The sequence below is a fragment of the Aquarana catesbeiana genome, linkage group LG12 (assembly GCF_042186555.1).
Source record: "Aquarana catesbeiana isolate 2022-GZ linkage group LG12, ASM4218655v1, whole genome shotgun sequence".
In the NCBI taxonomy this organism is placed as follows: domain Eukaryota; kingdom Metazoa; phylum Chordata; class Amphibia; order Anura; family Ranidae; genus Aquarana; species Aquarana catesbeiana.
Genome location: NC_133335.1, coordinates 194,391,643 through 194,410,782, shown reverse-complemented (window position 1 = coordinate 194,410,782; position 19,140 = coordinate 194,391,643). Strand labels below are relative to the sequence as shown.

The 19,140-nt window shown below is 42.8% G+C and overlaps 1 protein-coding gene across 2 annotated transcripts in view; it reads right to left on the bottom strand.

Moving 5' to 3' along the window:
- Positions 1 to 19,140, bottom strand: part of LOC141113309 (agouti-signaling protein-like) — a 148,703-nt gene that overhangs the window by 28,202 nt on the left and 101,361 nt on the right. For both annotated transcript variants that reach the window (XM_073606365.1, XM_073606364.1), the window contains exons 2-3: positions 6,496 to 6,639; positions 6,334 to 6,395 (exon numbers count right to left, since the gene is read on the bottom strand). In XM_073606365.1, coding sequence (XP_073462466.1) covers positions 6,334 to 6,395; positions 6,496 to 6,637 — 204 coding nt within the window. In that variant the 5' untranslated portion in view covers positions 6,638 to 6,639. The remainder of the gene's footprint in view (positions 1 to 6,333; positions 6,396 to 6,495; positions 6,640 to 19,140) is intronic.

The window sequence follows — 19,140 nt, the reverse complement described above, 5'->3', positions numbered from 1 at the left end:
AACATAGACCGCTAAAATCTGCATCGCTACTGACCTCTGAACTCCGTCTGGCTACTACTGAGCTCTAAACTCAGCTTCACTTACTACTGATCTCTGAAATCTGCATCACTAACCACTTACCAATGAATGCTGTGTCACTTACTACTGACTCCTGAACTCTGCCTCACTTAATGCTGACCCCAGAATTATGTCACTTACTACTGACTTCTACATCACTTACTACTGACCTCAGAATGCAATGTCATGTACTGTTGACCTCTTGAAATACACAATGAAGCACAACTTATTTGCCTGGCACCACATCTCATAAATATCAAATTTAACTACTTAATTAGGCCTATTTTTCAGACTCAGTGTTTACAAGTTAAAATATATTTTTTTTTGCTAGAAAATTACTTAGAACCCCCAAACTTTATATATATATTTTTTCAGACACCCTAGCCACTTCAATACCGCACGCCGTCATATAACGTCCTTGACCCTGTGCGGGGATATCTGAACGGTGCCTGCAGCTACAGGCATCATTCAGATATCATTATTTGCAGGCGGCGATTCTGTGCACGATAAGAACAATCATATCGGCAGTTCCACCGCTTGATCGTTCTTATAGGTGATGTGAGGGTACATGTCCCCTTCTCCCGCCGCCATCCGGTGCTTCTCCGGGCTCTCCCGTGCCATCGGGGACCTGGAGAAAGAATCGGACACCACCGGATGACGACCATAGAGATTTCCGGTGACCAGATGGTCACCAGTCATCTCTATGACTATCGGAGGCCCAGGCGCGACGTTACGACGTCACGCCTGGAACCCGCCTGTAAACAAAGCCGCGATCGCGGCTGTCAGCATGAGATCAGTGAATTTTTTTTTCCGATCTCATGCTTTACAGCCTGGAGGAGAGATGCAGGGTCTTATTGACCCCGCATCTCTCCATAAAGAGGACCTGTCACAATAGATTCCTATTACAAGGGATGCTTACATTCCTTGTAATAGGAATAAAAGTAATCAAAAAAAATAAATGTAAAAAAAAAGTGTAAAAATTAAGCTTGCACCCACATATGTAAATGGCGTTCAAATCACACATGTGAGGTATCTACGCGTTCGTTAGAGCGAGAGCAACAATTCTAGCACTAAAGCGTCACCTATGGAGATTTTTAAGTACCAAAGTTTGGCACAATTCCATGAGTGTGCGCAATTTTAAAGCGTGACATGTTGGGTATCTATTTGCTCAGTGTAACATTATCTTTCACATTATACAAAAAAATTGGGATAACTTTACTGTTTTGTTATTTTTTAATTCATGAAACAGTTTTTTTCCAAATAAAAGGCGTTTGAAAAATTATTGCGCAAATGCCGTGCGAGATAAAAAGTTGCAATGACCGCCGTTTTATTCCCTAGGGTGTCTGCTAAAAAAAACATGTATAATGTTTGGGGTTCTGAGTAATTTTCTAGCAAAAAAAATATGATTTTTACATGTAGGAGAGGAGTGCCAGAATAGGCCCTGTATTGAAGTGGCTAGAGAATAAAATGGTGGTCGTTGCAATACTTTATGTCACATTGTATTTGCGCAGCGGTCTTACAAGCACACTTTTTTTGGAAAAAATACACTTTTTTAAACTAAAAAATAAGACAACAGTAAAGTTAGCCCAATTTTTTTTTATATTGTGATAGATAATGTTACACCTAGTAAAATGATACCCAACATGTCATGCTTCAAAATTGTGCCCGCTCATGGAATGGCGACAAACTTTTACCCTTAAAAATCTCCATAGGCGACATTTAAACATTTCTACAGGTTACCAGTTTTGAGTTACAGAGGAGGTCTAGGGCTAGAATTATTGCTCTTGCTCTAACGATTGTGGCAATACTTCACATGTATGGTTTGAACACCATTTTCATATGTGGGCGCGACTTAAGCATGCGTTCGCTTCTGCGTGCGAGCTCGGCGGGGCGGTGCGCCTTCATTTTTTTCTTATTTATTTTACTTTTTATTTTTTATTTTGACACTGTCCTTTTAAAAAAAAAAAATTTGAGTCACTTTTATTCCTATTACAAGGAATGTAAATATAAAACATGGCAGGACCTCTTAAATGGGAGAGCTGGGGTCAAAAAGACCTCAGATCTCATATTTACACTAAAATGCAATTAAAAAAATAAATAATGAAATGTCATTTGAAAAAAAAACATTTCCCCTTTAAGAGCATTGGGCGGAAGTGATGTTTGGCATCGCTTCCGCCCTCCAATGCTATGGAGCCGAGCTGGGGCCAACATTCCCTCACTTGGCATCCAGGCAGTGGGGGAAGAGGAACCGATCGGCTGCTACCTACCTTACCTTACTGGTAAGTGGCGGAGATGACCGAAGCGTGGCGGAAGGGGGGGCCCTCTCCCGCCCCCCATAAACGTAATCTCGCAGCAAATCTACCACAGAGACCACTTTTATCTTACAGAGGACAGTCCGCCATTTTAAAAAATACCGGGGTTATGGCAGCTACATGCTGCCATAACAACGGTATTTAACGTCAAAGTAGCGATGTATAACGACGGCAGCTGGTCCTTAAGTAGTTAAACAAAAGCAAAAAGAAAGGACTATAATTTTGCTCAGTGTATAACCCCTAAATAAAGGAGATGAGTACTAGCAAATTGTGTATAAAAGTATACAAAGTTTATTCAAAAATCATTAAAACCAGTAAAAAAACTTCATATATCCATAATGTATATCAGCTATAATCTTAGAAAGTGTGACAATGCATAAAGCCCATACACCGTTTTGCTATTTTGGCGAAATGCATTGCGATCAAGACTAACTACTGGATGCCCTACTATTTGGCCCAACACAATTTGATTGAAACTTGCTACTTATGTTGAGTTATGTTGTATATATTTCTGGGCAAGAGTTGTATGGGCTATATGCATTGTCACCCTTTCTGAGATTATAGCTGACGTTCATTATGGATATATGAAGTTTTTATACTGGTTTTTGAATGAACTTTGTATACTTTTACACACAATTTGCTAGTACTCATCTCCTTTATTTAGGGGTTATACACTGAGCAAAATTATAAACGCAACACTTTTGTTTTTAACCTATTTATTATGAGCTGAACGCAAAGATCTATGACTTTTTCTATGTACACAAAAAGCCTATTTCTCTCAAATATTGTTCACAAATCTGTCTAAATCTGTGTTAGTGAGCACTTCTCCTTTGCCGAGATAGTCCATCCACCTCACAGGTGTGGCATATCAAGATGCCGATGGGACACAGGTGTATCTTAGTCTGGCCACAATAAAAGGCCACTCTAAAATGTGCAGTTTTGTCACACAGCACAAAGCCACAGATGTTGCAAGTTTTGAGGGAGCGTGCAATTGGTATGCTGACTGCAGGAATATCCACCAGAGCTGTTGCCCTTGAATGTTCATTTCACTACCATAAGCTGTCTCCAAAGCATTTTAGAGAATTTGGCAGTACATCCAACTGGCCTCACAACCACAGACCACATGTAACCACACCAGCCCAGGACCTCCACATCCAGCATCTTCACGTCCAAGATTGTCTGAGACCAGCCACCCGGATAGCTGCTGCAACAATCGGTTTGCACAACTAAAGAATTTCTGCACAAACTGTCAGAAACCGTCTCAGGGAAGCTCATCTGCATGCTCATCGTCCTCATCGGGGTCTCGACCTGGCTGCAGTTCGTCGTAACCGACTTGAGTGGGAAAATACTCACATTTAATGGTGTTCTCTTCACAGATGAATCCCGGTTTTCACTGTACAGGGCAGATGGCAGACAGCGTGTATGGCACTGTGTGGGTGAGCAGTTTGCTGATGTCAACATGTTTACTAAGCTAAGCAGGGCAATAACTTCTCCGCAGGACGTGGAAACCTTGCAAAAAGACCTGAACAAATTAATGGGGTGGGCGACTACATGGCAAATGAGGTTCAATGTAGAAAAATGTAAAATAATGCATTTGGGTGGCAAAAATATGAATGCATTCTATACGCTGGGGGGAGAACCTCTGGGGGAATCTAGGATGGAAAAGGACCTGGGGGTCCTAGTGGATGATAGGCTCAGCAATGGCAGGCAATGCCAAGCTGCTGCTAACAAAGCAAACAGAATATTGGCATGCATTAAAAGAGGGATCAACTCCAGAGATAAAACGATAATTCTCCCGCTCTACAAGACTCTGGTCCGGCCGCACCTAGAGTATGCGGTCCAGTTCTGGGCACCAGTCCTCAGGAAGGATGTACTGGAAATTGGAGCGAGTTCAAAGAAGGGCAACAAAGCTAATAAAGGGTCTGGAGGATCTTAGTTATGAGGAAAGGTTGCGAGCACTGAACTTATTCTCTCTGGAGAAGAGACGCTTGAGAGGGGATATGATTTCAATTTACAAATACCGGACTGGTGACCCCTCAATAGGGATAAAACTTTTTCGCAGAAGAGAGTTTACCAAGACTCGTGGCCACTCATTAAAATTAGAAGAAAAGAGGTTTAATCTTAAACTACGTAGAGGGTTCTTTACTGTAAGAGCGGCAAGGATGTGGAATTCCCTTCCACAGGCGGTGGTCTCAGCGGGGAGCATTGATAGCTTCAAGAAACTATTAGATAAGCACCTGAATGACCACAACATACAGGGATATACAATGCAATACTGACACATAATCACACACATAGGTTGGACTTGATGGACTTGTGTCTTTTTTCAACCTCACCTACTATGTAACTATGTAACTATGTAACATTGTGGATCAAGTGGCCCATGGTGGCGGTGGGGTTATGGTATGGGCAGGCGTATGCTATGGACATTTTATTGATGCCATTTCAAATATACAGAGATACCGTGACTAGATCCTGAGGCCCATTGTTGTGCCATTTATCCACGACCATCACCTCATGTTGCAGCATGAAAATGCACGGCCCCATGTTGCAAGGATCTGTACACAATTCCTGGAAGCTGAAAACATCCCAGTTCTTGAATGGCCAGCATACTCACCGGACATGTCACCCATGGAGCATGTTTGGGATGCTCTGGATCGGCATAAACAACAACATTTTCCAGTTCCTGCCAATATCCAGAAACTTTGCAGAGCCAATAAAGAGGAATGGACTAACATTCCACAGGCCACAATCAACAACTTGATCAACTCTATGCTTAGGAGATGTGCTGCACTGCGTGAGGCAAATTGTGGTCACACCAGATACTGACTGTTTTTCAGACCCCCCCCCCCCCGACCCCCCAATACAGCAAAACTGCACATTTTAGAGAGGCCTTTTATTGTGGCCAGCCTAAGGCACACATGTGCAATAATCATGCTGTCTAATCAGCATCTTGATATGCCACACCTGTGAGGTGGATGGATTATCTCAGCAAAGGAGAAATGCCCACTAACACAGATTTAGACAGATTTGTGAACAATATTTGAGAGAAATAGGCCTTTTGTGTACATAGAAAAAGTCATAGATCTTTGAGCTCAGCTCATGATAAATAGGGGCAAACACAAAAGTGTTGCGTTTATAATTTTTCTCAGTGGATGTGGCAACCTATAATACTGTTGACCTCTGCATTACCTTTAACAGACCTCTGAACTTTGCGTCATTTTACTATTGACCTCTGAACTGTACATCACTTACTACTGAGCTCTGCATTGCTTACTACTGACCTCTGAAGGGTCTGCCACTTTCTACTGACCCCTGAACACTGCGTCACTTACTACTGACTTCTGAACTCTGCGTCACTTACTACTGACCTCTGAACTCTGTGTCACTGACTACTGACTTCTGAACTCTGCGTCACTTACTACTGACCTCTGAACTCTGTGTCACTGACTACTGACTTCTGAACTCTGCGTCACTTACTACTGACCTCTGCATCACTTAGTATTGGCCTCTGAATTACTTACTACTGACCTCTAACCACACCAAAATATTGAAGTCCAAAGAAGTGGTTTCATTCCAAACATGTAATGAACTTAATATCCAATGCAGTTTGTGGACCTCACTTTGCCCCTTCATCAGGGCTTTTAAAGGACTCAAGGCGATAAAAACTGGACAACTGTAAAAAAGTCTTGGTCCCCTTCAGCAGCTGGTGCATGCAGTCAATTTAGTGTAGCACAGTAATGATGTCACTGCTACTTCTTTTACAAGGTAACACCTTGTTTTCAAAGTATTTGGTGCACATAAAACATGGATTTATATCTTTTGTGATTATTAAAACTTTAAGGTTTACACTACAATATAACTCTAAATCGGCACTCACTGAAAAAAAAAAAAAAATTTCCCGTTAACATCTAATATAACAGTTGCTTAGTTGCTTACAGGTTCAATAGACTAGATAAATTACCTTTGTTAATTTATTTTGTTCAGCATCCACCCTGCTCACCCTCCGAGAGGACTTTTTTAAATCTGCAAGATAAAATATAGGATTATGAAGCAACAATGAATTGTGCTTCCTTATTTAGCTGAATAATACCAATCTGCTGCATCCCGTGTGTCTGCTACTCACCGACTATGATTGGTGGGAGAATTTCTGGAAATCGAGCCATAGCTATGCTGCTTCTTCTTTCTTGTTTTTCTTCTAGAATAATGTGAGAATGGACCAGCCATATTATAGTTATTAGAAGGAGAGTTAGAGATACCCCATTCATGTCTGCAACAAGGAAAATTATATTGCATTACTATATTACTATATCACTGTATCCTTACTACATAAGCTACATGCACATGGGTGCATTTGCCTGTGCAGCATTAAAACGCTTCATATTTCACATGCCCTGGATATCTTGGAGCTACCTACAGATCATAGACATGCATGGGTGAAGGCAGCTGTGCCCAGCTATGCTATTAGGGTAAAGTAGCACATGCACACAGACATAATGTCCCGAATGCAGATAGTGTATGTTCAAGGCGTTATACCTGTGGGCTACTCTGTGCTAATAGAAGTGCATAGCTGTGTTCAGCTATCTTCACCCATCATTGCCTATGGGCCACTGTACAGAGCTCCAGGACACCCTGGGCACCAGAAATATGCAACGTATTTATGCTGCATGGGTGAATGTGCATGAAGATTTATTTTGTTAGAATTACTACGGTGTTGCTTCAGAAGCAAAAAAACATAAAAAAACTTATTAATGTAGCGGTCATAATATATGTATAACTTAATGTTATGTTATAGCTTAGCATCTGGCGCCATCTAGCGGCCAAAATATAAAAGGACTGCATCTTTATTTTTTATTGTTCAGAAGTTTGACATGGAAGTGTTTTTTTTGTTTACAATACTTCAGCCTACTTTGATCAGGAGTCATTAACCCTTGGATTACAAATGTACTTTATTATTGCTGGCAGAAGAAAGAAGGACTGTTTAGTAAAATACAAGGCCTTGTGTTCCTTTACTATATTGGGGTAATGTGATACTAAATAAGGGAGATCTCTAATTATTGTATTATACTTTATCAAGTTAATCTTTGATTTTGTATAGTAGTAAAGCGCGCAGGAATTAGGATAGTGCTCATAGTGAGATAAATTCACTCTGACGGTTATCCTATTTACTTTGCTACACCACTCATATATTATTTCAGACATTTTATACCTGTATTGTATCTTTGTAATATAAAGTTCAGTTGACTGTCAGACTATGTTGGTCTGACAGTACAACCATTGTAGTTTAAACCTTCTAAAACAATTACAGTAAATAAGGTTATTATTCAAGTATAACTGTGTAAGTGTTGTTTTCCTCTTCATCACCAGCCAAGAGGAGGGTAAGGTAACTACAGACAGGTATATTATATTGAGTATTGTGAATGTGCCTTTATGATTTTGTTTTGACTGCACACTATTACACCACAGCTGTGTCAGGGGGACTGAGATATTCAAAGGGGAAACAAAGCAGAGTACAGGCCCAAATAAATCAGCAGCTCCTGCGGGGGTCAGTGCTACACGTGGGGGCTCGTCTGGGATTACTGTTACTCTGCAAGCAAGCCCATCCCCCTGGCACCAGTATGGACCCTGACGCTGCGATTCAGTGGTGCGAAGAAGAAGGCACCAACCCAGAATCAAGTTTAGTGAGTGAGCTCCCTGGAGAAGCCAGGCCTGAGGAGAAGATCGGTCAGATAGTGCAGACATTGTCCTTCGGCAAGAAAACATGGGTGATCAATGCCAGACCTGATCGTGAGGCCTCATGTACCCATGTGTTACTGGAGTGGAAGAAGGAGATTCCTGACCATTTCCAAGGATCCAGTGTGCGGTCAGCCGACCAGACTGAGTTTCATTTAATCCAAGCATCAGACAAGTGTCGAGCAAGTATCAGTCGAGTTAGAGCCATGAAGGAAGAAGTCTCAGCCGCGGCACCTTTAGCCATGATTGGGCCAGAGTTCTTGACAGCCATGGGAGACTTTGTATCCAAATGCCAGAAGAGTGATTCAGCTTGCTCTGGGGCTGATTATCGTAAGCTACGATCCTTCTCAGGAAGAGTCCCCATCCCCTCTGGAGAGGATGATTTTGACACTTGGTTTGATCAAGCTGTCCAGGCAGTTGAAGAATGGGAGGTAGCTGATGCAGTGAAAAGACAGAGATTGGTCAAAAGCCTGCGAGCTCCAGCTTCTGATGTAATTCGGAACCTGAAAAGAGACAAGCCCAGCTGTACCACCTCTGAGTGTTTGGAAGCACTTCGAGAGAACTATGGGGGAACTGAAGATTGCACAGAGTTACTCTATCTTTTCTCTCATACTTACCAAAAGAAGGGTGAGAAGCTATCGGACTATGTCAAGCGACTAGATCAGATCATACGCCAAATCATAATGAAAGGTGGAATGGAAGGCAAAGTAGCAACCAAGAACCTAGTATCTCAGATGATCAGAGGAGCACAGCCAATGGACCCCATTGTGCTACAGTTTCGGGCCCAAGGCTCGAGTAACATCCACACTTACTCTAAGTTAATGAAGATCATTAGAGAAGAGGAGGCCCTCAACACAGTTAAGGACACAGGGCTTGAGCTTCTCAAAGGATCCAAATCTGGTGTCTCGGCTTGCGTCATACACTCTGAACCTGTTGTCGGAGTCAGACTGGCCAGCACAGCTGATAGAGATCCAGAGTTTGGGGTTCTGAAGGTACAGATGTCCAAAATGATGGCAATGATGGCCGGGTCATTGGATCTCATGTCTGAGATGGCCACACTGAAGATGCAAGTATCCCAGATGACGGAGATGAAGAACAAATTGATGATAGAATTACTGGGAGTGCCGACCAGAAAGCCACGAATCAAGACGTCTGTCGGAACTGTGGCGGTGTGGGTCACTACCAGCGAGTATGTCCTAGTCCTCAAGGGGAGACAGAAGACAGGCGTGGACCTCAGAGAAGATCTGGACCTTCAAGAAGAACTTTCTCTGAATCCGAAAGAGAGCAATACAGAATACCTGCAGTATATGCCGTCTCAGTGAGGAGTGCTCATTGGCCTTCAAAACGACGCCAGAGGCGGTACTCCCAACGCCGGAAGCTGAGAAGAGCACAAGTTCAATCACGCGAATCGTCTGCTCCAGATGTTCTCAACAGGCCTACTGTCCATCTGATAGGCTCTCTGCCTATAGTGCCTGTTCTTATTGAAGGGATCTATACCAGAGCTATTCTGGATACAAGTGCCCAGGTTACCCTGTTGACCAGAGACTTTTACAGCAGGTACCTGTCATACCTGCCATTGGAAAAGATGGAAGACTTAAAGATCCAGGATATTCGAGCAGAAGATTACCTTTGTGATGGATGTTTGTGGATCAAGCTGTTGTGTGATTCATTGAGGGCTGGGAAGCCTCAGAACTTTGAGACACTGGCCATTGTCTGCCCTTGGCTGTCAGGGTCCTCAAGATGTTCATTGATTGTTGGGACCAACACAGACCTGGTCAAGCAGCTGTTAGCCCCAGATGTGACCCTCGACCCTCACTGCCAGAAGAAGGGTTGGAAGTGTCTACTTTTTCTACAGGTGATGGAGAAATATCCAAAATAGAAGCAGAAGGAACCTACCTGCAGGAGGCAGAAGTGGCTGAGCGGAAAAAGAAGGCAAGTGAGCCTACTGTGTCTGAACCAATGAGTCAGAAGAAACAAAGAGTCATTCCTCAACCCAAGAGATCGACTTGTAATGTGTTGGAGGAGAGTTCCGAAGAAATTTTTCTCACCCCTCAAGGGTTGTCGAGAAAGCCTGACCTTCCCACCGCAGATTTGGTGAGAAGCAACCCCATCTCGCCCCTTGACACAGTTGTACTGGACACAATGGTGTCAGCTGTGGGTACACAGAGCAGTCCCCCATCACAAGATAATTGGTGGGAGGCTCCTTTGTCAAGTTTGTGTTGTAAACTGAGCCATTTGAGCTTGGACTCTGGTCATGAAAATGTGACTTGTTTATTATCCTATTAACCTGTTTTCTCTGCATGTACTGTAACTGATAGAATGTAACAGGCAAAAATGTTTGATGAAACAAGATCTTACACCTCTTTGGGGACCAAAGAGTTCAAGCAGGGGGAGTGTGTAGCGGTCCTAATATATGTATAATTTAATGTTATGTTATATCTTAGCATCTGGCGCCATCTAGCGGCCAAAATATAAAAGGACTGCATCTTTATTTTTTATTGTTCAGAAGTTTGACATGGAAGTGTTTTGTTTGTTTACATTGGGACATTAACTTGACCTACCCACAATGCCCATTAACTCCCATGAACCTCTGGAGAACTGAACTGCATTGTGGGAAGAATATAAAAGGGCTGGGCGCGGCCATCTTAGGTCTCTTAGACATGTATGGCCAGCCTGGGAGGATCTGTGTGAGGTCTCCAGCACAGCGCGGCCTACCTCCACGGAAGAGCGATCCGAGCAGCAGTACTGTGACACACCAGAGAGCTGGACTGATGGCGGGGCAAGACTGGGAAGGAGCCAGAGGAGCCTGTTGGAGTCATCTGGGAGTTCCAGAGCGTCTTGAATTGTGGAGCGGAGCAGCGCAGCAGTGCCGGCCGGCTGGAGACAGAACCCTGTACATCAGAACGGAGTCTTCTGACAACACTGTCCTGGTTGGGTGAGAGGGCTGTTGCCCAAAAGTTTCTTGATGCACTTTCATACATCCGTCTACACAAGACAGAGTTGCTGGGGCCCATTGTAGTTTAAACCTTCTAAAACAATTACAGTAAATAAGGTTATTATTCAAGTATAACTGTGTAAGTGTTGTTTTCCTCTTCATCACCAGCCAAGAGGAGGGTAAGGTAACTACAGACAGGTATATTATATTGAGTATTGTGAACTTGCCTTTATGATTTCATTTTGACTGCACACTATTACACCACAGCTGTGTCAGGGGGACTGAGATATTCAAAGGGGAAAGAAAGCAGAGTACAGGCCCAAATAAATCAGCAGCTCCTGGGGGGGTCAGTGCTACATTAATTATTAACTGTTAACTTTTAAAGAGGTTGTAAACCCTATAAAAAACAAACAAACTGTAAGACAAAGATATAATGAGCTAGTATGCAATGCATGTTTGTTTTTTACGAAATACTTACCTTAGAATGAAGCTCTCTTAGTGGCACCCACACACCTCTGGGATGACCGACATCTTCCCCAGTGTTTCTTCCGGGTTCGTGGGCTCCGGTGCTGTAATTGGCCAGAGCCGCGATGATGTCACTCCCGCGCATGCGTGCGGGAGCCAGCGATCACGGCACAGGGCCCTGAAAAAACGGCAAGGGCGGCTATTTCTTCAGAGCACATGCGCTGATGACATTGGCGTGTATTGTAAATATCTCCTAAACGATGTAAGTTTAGGAGATATTTACAGTACCTACAGTTAAACCTTACTATAGGCTTACCTGTAGGTACAATTAAAAAGGAACACTTTACTTCCTCTTTAAAACGGAAGTAAACCCATCCATAAAACAGTTTCATTTCCGGCACGTGCATCCAATGGCTGGTGTTATAACTGATCACATGTGCAGCATCATGGCAGTAGTAGATTAAACAGAGGCAAAGATGGCAGCTTCCTTGGCTGAAAACGATAGGGGGGTTTACTTACACTTTAAAACAGAACTCCATTCACCATAAATATTTTCATTTAAATATATTCCTCAATATTCAGAAAGGTTATGAAGCCACTTTGTGTAAATTGAATGCCTTTACTAACCTATATATTACCTTGTAAAAGTAGCAGTGACATAATTCCTGTGCTGTACATAGTCTGTGCGGAGAGCAGAGTCGTGGGAGGCATGCAGCCTCCACCCACTACAGACTGCCTGCAGAAAACTAAACTAAAGAGCAGAGCAAGACCAGTCATCCTGCACAAGGAGAGAGATCAACAGTGACCGGTCTCTATTTCAGGAAGTTCCTACACAGAGGTAATGTTTTACAGTAAAAGGCTTTAAACATGCTTGGGATAGACAGAAAAATGGGCAGACTCAATGGACTACTTGGTCTTTTTCTGCCGTCAATTTTCTATGTTTCTATGTTCTATGTTTCTTTCTGGAAAAAATACACAAAGCACAACCAGGAGTCCATTAGGAATACAAATGATGAATGTATTTAGACGATATTTGTGTATCCCAGAGTTCAGCTTTAATCTATATTATTTTTTATTATTATGAATTTAATGGACAATGGTGGGACAGTCACAGTAACATGCAAATGCCAGAAGTATCAAGTCAAGTGAATAGAAAGGAAGTGTGCAGCTAATCACTGGCGATTTTATTTTCCTGACTTGTTAAATAAAATAAAAAATCCAAATCCTAATTCCACTGTCTGTGCTGAATCACAAGGGAACAGAGATGGAGTGACACCTCTCTTATTTGGACAGAGTGAGAGTGACAGAAAGAAGGTTAATGGATTGCCATTGACAAGTTATTGCCAGCCATAAGATTGTTTGGGTGACATTGGCTTTACTTTGTAGGTGAGAAGGTTGTTATAGCAAGCACCGTCATTCAACTTTCTAACCACTGCTGGTTAAACAATGAAAACTTCCAATGCTGACTTTTTAAGTGGAGTCTACAGCCTGTCACCAATGTTGTTTCTTCATTCATTAGTGAGTCAGTTACTACTAGGTGTTCCTACTTAAACTAACTTGTAGCAATACAGGGCTTTGTAGTGTTATTGAAAATCAAGTAGAAGTTCTATAAAAAAAATTAGTGGGAGTAGGGCTATATAGAGATATGGAAGATCAAGTAGAGTTTTTTAAGATCTTAAAAGGAATAGGGTATGGAATATCAAGTAGAAGGTCTGTAGGAATTCTTTATTTATTACAAGTATTTATATAGCGCCAATAATTTACACAGTGCTTTACATGTAAACATTGTACATCCACATCAGTCCCTGCCCTCAAGGAGCTTACAATCTAAGGTCTATAACTTTCATTCATATGTAGCACCCTCTACCTAAAGGTAGGTGCTATAAAAGGATTTTTCTAAACTATGGGTATGTACAGGTAAATTTAGGTAGGCTTATGCTGTGCGCTGGGCCTGTCTGTTTGATTCTGGGATTGGGAGTGTTCAGTGTAGTGGTGGGTGTGGTCACTTCTGATTCAGAGATGCCTCCCCTGCTTCCAGAAAGATGGTTCTGGAACAGGGGTTGGACCTGAAGTCTGAGAGACAGGCAGCTCATGTCAGGAGCCCTGACCAATTATCTTTCGGTATTGGCAGGGGGCAGACCTCCCATATAAGCTTGGGTCACATGCTACCAGGGAGGAGTTCTGAGAGCAGGAAAAGACAAAATGAAGTATTAAGTTGCTGTTCCGGGCGTCCCCACGTGGGGATGCACCGAGCGCGGAGGAGGGATGGAGGAACCGCTAGGAGGGAGCCCTAGATAAAGATCTTCATCTCAAAGAGGTACGAAGCTGCTGTGATCGGGGAACACAGGACTTGCATGCTGGAGAAGAGCAGTACGGAGGAAGTAGCAGTCAAGCGGAGGAGATTAGATCAGCGTTCTGTGACCGGGGACACAGAACTATTCTTTGGAGAAAGGTTAGTGTGAGAGAAACAGAAGAACAGTAGATATCAAGAGTAGTGCAGAATGCTGTGGCCGGGGAACGCAGCATTTGACAGTAAAGGACTGGCTGGGAACAGTAGTCCGCCTATTACCATGTATAAGGCCATCGGGGGGGAGGTACCATGTATCTTTGGCCTGGTTAGCACATTGGTAATACCTGTCAAAGACTGGGGTGGCTGTCTGATTCATTGAGTCACAGGGGAGAGGCTGTGTAGGTCTTTGACTCTTTGATTCGCTGAGGCAAAAACATTCTGGTCTGCAAGGTGGAATTATTCAGAATGATTCTTTCTTGTCCCAATGGAAGTAAAGGAGTAGTATTTCAGTAGCATTGCAGTAAAGGATTTGCACCAGAAAGAAGGAGCCACAGTCTGCAGAGAAGTTATGCAGAGGAAGGAAACTAGAGGTGCAAGGTGTGCATCAGCTTGCAAGGCCAAGGCCACTGAATAATGTCTTACAATGTGCTAAATGCTATAGGCATCTCATGTCATCCCTTGTTCCACCCAAGTTGTATCCCGCAAGAAACATAACAAAACTGTGCAAATGACTGTTCATTGTCTTAACTGACAGATGGGGGTCTGGCACCAGGGTGATTGGTGGATTGCTAAGTAACCAAGCGGTGAACATACCGCTACATATACATACTCATACTAGGACCAATTTAGACAGGAGCCAAAAAATCTACCAACATGTCTTTGGAGCGTGGGAAGGAACCAGAGTACCAAGAGGAATCCCACAAACTCCAGGCAGGTAGTGCTGTGGTCAGGATTTGAACCAACAACCCTTGTGCTGCCAGGCAGAAGTTCTAACCACTAAGTATTATTTTTATAAGGTTGGAAAGTTAGTCGGACTATATACAGTAGATACAGTATATTGAAAATGAAGCAGTCATTCTATAGGCTCTCAAGACAAGTAGGGCTTTATAGAGTTATGGGAGATCAAGAAATAGTTCTGTCAGATCTCAAAGTGGGTAGGGTTCCATAGAGACATTTAATTTCAAGTAAAAGTTCCATAAGAATTCAATGTGAGTAGGGTTAGTAATGTGAGTAGAGATATAGAAGATGAAATATAAGTTCTATAGGATCCCAAAGTGAGTAGAGCCACGTAGAAGATATAAAGCATCTTAAAGTCAGTAGGGCTATGCAGAGAAACAAAAGACAAAGTAGACATTCTAGAGCAGTGGTTCTCAACCTCTCTATTGCAGTGACCCCCTGATAAAATTTCCCAAGTTGTGGGGACCCCTAACAATAAAATTATTTTCATAGGGTGGGTTGTCAGCACCCAAGGCAAGTAATTTGCACCCCTAACCCACGGACATTTAGCGCTCCGAGTCCCTTCCACTCGTACAGCATTAAAACCTCTTATGGTACATTTTAGGATGTACCACTCTTTCTCTTCTCCTTTCTTTATTTTTATCTCTTTCTATCCTCATTTCTTGTTTTTGTTTTCCCCATCCCTCTCTCTAGCCTTCTTTCTTGTTCTTTCTCGTATTCTTTCTCTCCTCTTTTCTTTGCCCCCCCCCCCTTTTCCTCTCCCTTCCATTTATTCTCTATTTTTATTCCTTCACTTACTCTTTGGTGGGGGGAATGGGATCAATGGCAGTGCTGTCAGGTAGTTGGGATCAGTGGCAATGCTAGTGGGAGTTCTGATCAGCCAACTTAGGTGCTCTTGATCAAGGTCATCTGCTGATCTGAGAACTGTATTGGGGACTTTTAATGGCAACTATAATCACAGGTAGTGTTACTCACTGTGTCTCCAGCTCTTTGGTGTCTCGTAGCAGTGACACCTATGCCGAAATCAGGAGATAGGGTCTCCTCCCGCCTCTCCCACTTCACATTCCTCACCAGTCAGCTGACTTCTAGCCTCTGCCCTCCATCCATGCATAAATTGAATGGGCGGCTGCAAAGAGGCTGAGTGGGCAGCCACAGGCTCCAGGGACTGCCCTGCTGGGCGGCAGCAAAAAGGCTGGGAGAGCGATGCGGGCTTCAGAACAGCCCAGGATTCGGTGACCCCTGGCAAATCATCATTTGACCCCCAAGTTGAGAACCACTGTTCTAGAGGATCTCAAAGTGATAAGGGCTATGTAATGATATGAATGATTAAGTAGACCTTATATGGGATTTCAAAGGTAGCAGGTTTGGATGAATAGCATCACTCAACATAGCACATGGCCCTACATGACCTATAGCAATCTGTACTAGCTTCAGCTTATGTATATTATATAAATAAACATATTAACATCACAGACTATTTCAATCATCATTAGATAAAAACCTAAAAAAGAAAAATAAATGAATGTCTGGTGCTCATCACACAGGGAAAATAAAAATAAAAACCATAGATACACTATATTGTAAAAAGTATTGGGACGCCTGCCTTTACACGCACATAAACTTTAATAGCATTCTAGTCTTAGTCCGTAGGGTTCAATTTTGAGTTAGCTCACCCTTTGCAGCTATAACAGCTTCAACTCTTCTGGGAAGGCCGTCCACAAGGTTAAGGAGTGTGTCTGTGGGAAGGTTTGATCACTCTTCCAGAAGTGTATTTGTGAGGTCGGCACTGATGTTGTACGAGAAGTCTCCGCTCTAATTCATCCCAAAGGTGTTCTATCAGGTTGAGGTCAGGACTCTGTGCAGGCCAGTCAAGTTCCTCCACCCCAAACTTTCTCATCCATGTCTTTATGAACCTTGTTTTTGCACTGGTGCACAATCATGTTGGTACAGGAAGGAGCCATCCCCAAACTGTTTCCACAAAGTTGGGAGCATTAAATTATCCAAAATGTCTTGGTATGCTGATGCCTTACGTGTTCCCTTCACTGGATCTAAGGGGCCATTAAATTAAATTGTCCAAAATGTCTTGCTACGCTGATGCCTTAAGTGTTCCCTTCACTGGAACTAAGGGGTCAAGCCCAATCCCTGCAAGACAACCCCACACCATAATCCCCCCTCCACTAAATGATTTGGACCAGTGCAGAAAGCAAGGTCCATAAAGACATGAATGAGCGAGTTTGGGTGGAGGAACTTGACTGGCCTGCACAGAGTCCTGACCTCAACCAGATAGAACACCTTTGGGATGAATTAGAGTGGAGACTGCGAGCCAGGCCTTCTCATCCACATCAGTGCCCGCCCTCACAAATGCGCTTCTGGAAGAATGCTCAAACATTCCCATAGACACACTCCTAAACCTTGTGGACAGCCTTCCCAGAAGAGTTGAAGCTGTTATAGCTGCAAAGGGTGGGTCAACTCAATATTGAACCCTACGGACTAAGACTGGGATGCCATTAAAGTTTATGTGCGTGTAAAGGCACAATACTTTTGGTAAAATAGTGTTAATTGAAATAAAATAAAATAACATAACCAGAGCAAAAAACAACTACCCCTGAGATTTGCTGTGTAGGAGCTTGCTGGAAACAGGGTGTCTGTTCATATATACATAACAAATACAAAGAAACAAAATACAATTGATAGCTATACAAATGTCAGCTAGTAAGAGAATTAATCTGGAGGCTGTGAGCAACTTCTAAATAGTGGTAAGCTGACTGCAGGCTGAGCTAGGCTGCCTCCTATGTCAGGCTGGAAACCCCAAAGCTGTGAACAGAAAAGAAAAGAAAGAGGGGTGCCAAGCTGACCATAGTGTAGTAAGTGAGTTTATTGTAAAGATTCACAAACAAAAGTAGATAAAAGAATGTATCTTAAATCAGTGTGCGGTCCGGACATCTGTGGAGATGAAAGACCAGAGCACAGCTCCCTCTGTGGGTGTTATATCAGCTCCCTCTGTGGCTGTTATATAAGAGCCGCTGCAGCCAGGAGCCATAGCCAGGGGAAGAACCGCTGCTGTGGGACAAAGAAGACACCTCTGGATGATGTGCTCATACTGCCAGGACATGTGTCGTCGGCAACTGATAGAAGTTCTAATCCATCTCCACTCTATCCAAAACTAAAAAAATTGCATTTAGTGACACTTTATGGGAGAAGTCCACCAAAGTATTTCAACAGGAGGAGAGGAGGACAGCTTGGAGGCAGACATGTATACATGTCATTTGCACCAGCTATCCAACCTTTAGTGAGTATGTTTTTCAGAACATTTTCTTGCTGATCTGAATGTGGAAATCTAACACATACTACAGTGCAGAATCAATACTACTGACCCAAGTCCACCCTTTTTCACCACTCTTTTACACTTCTATAATGATGCTCACTTCTTGTCTGCACATAAGTAAATTGCTTGTAAGTTTTACGGTGGGTAATCCTTTACCAAATAGGAAAGCAAAGAGCTGTTCACTCTAAAAAACTTCCTAACACAAAGCTTGAATAAAATAAATGCAGAAATGAATACAGTACCTTGGAAAAGTATTCATACCCCTTGAAATTTTCCACATTTTGTCATGTTACAACCAAAAGCGTAAATGGATTTTATGTGATAAACCAACACAAAGTGGCACACAATTGTGAAGTGGAAGGAAAATGATAAATGGTTTTCAATGTTTTAAAAAGAAATACACATCCGAAAAGTTTTCCGTGCATTTGTATTGAACTAATAAATTCTAGAGGAACCAGTTGCCTTCAGAAGTCATCTAATTAGTAAATAGAGTCCGCCTGTGTGTAATTTAATCTCGGTATAAATACAGCTGTTCTGTGAAGCTCTCAGAGGTTTATTAGAGAACCTTAGTGAACAGACAGCATCATGAAGGCCAAGGAACACACCAGACAGATCAGGTATAAAGTTTTGGAGAAGTTTAAAGCAGGGTTAGGTTATAAAAAATATCCCAAGCTTTGAACATCTCACAGAGCACTGTTCAATCCATCATCCAAAAATGGAAAGAGTATGGCACAACTGCAAACCTACCAAGACATGACTGTCCCCCTAAACTGACAGTCCGGGCAAGGAGAGCATTCATCAGAGAAGCAGCCAAGAGGTCCATGGTAACTCTGGAAGAGCTGCAGAGATCCACAGTTCAGGTGGTAGAATCTGTCCACAGGGCAACTATTAGTTGTACATTCCGCAAATCTGGCCTTTATGGAAGAGTGGCAAGAGGAAAGCCATTGTTGAAAGAAAGCCATAAGATGTCCTGTTTGCAGTTTGAAAGAAGACATGTGGGGGACACAGCAAACATGTGGAAGAAGGTGCTCTGACCAGATGAGGCCAAAATTGAACTTTTTGGCCT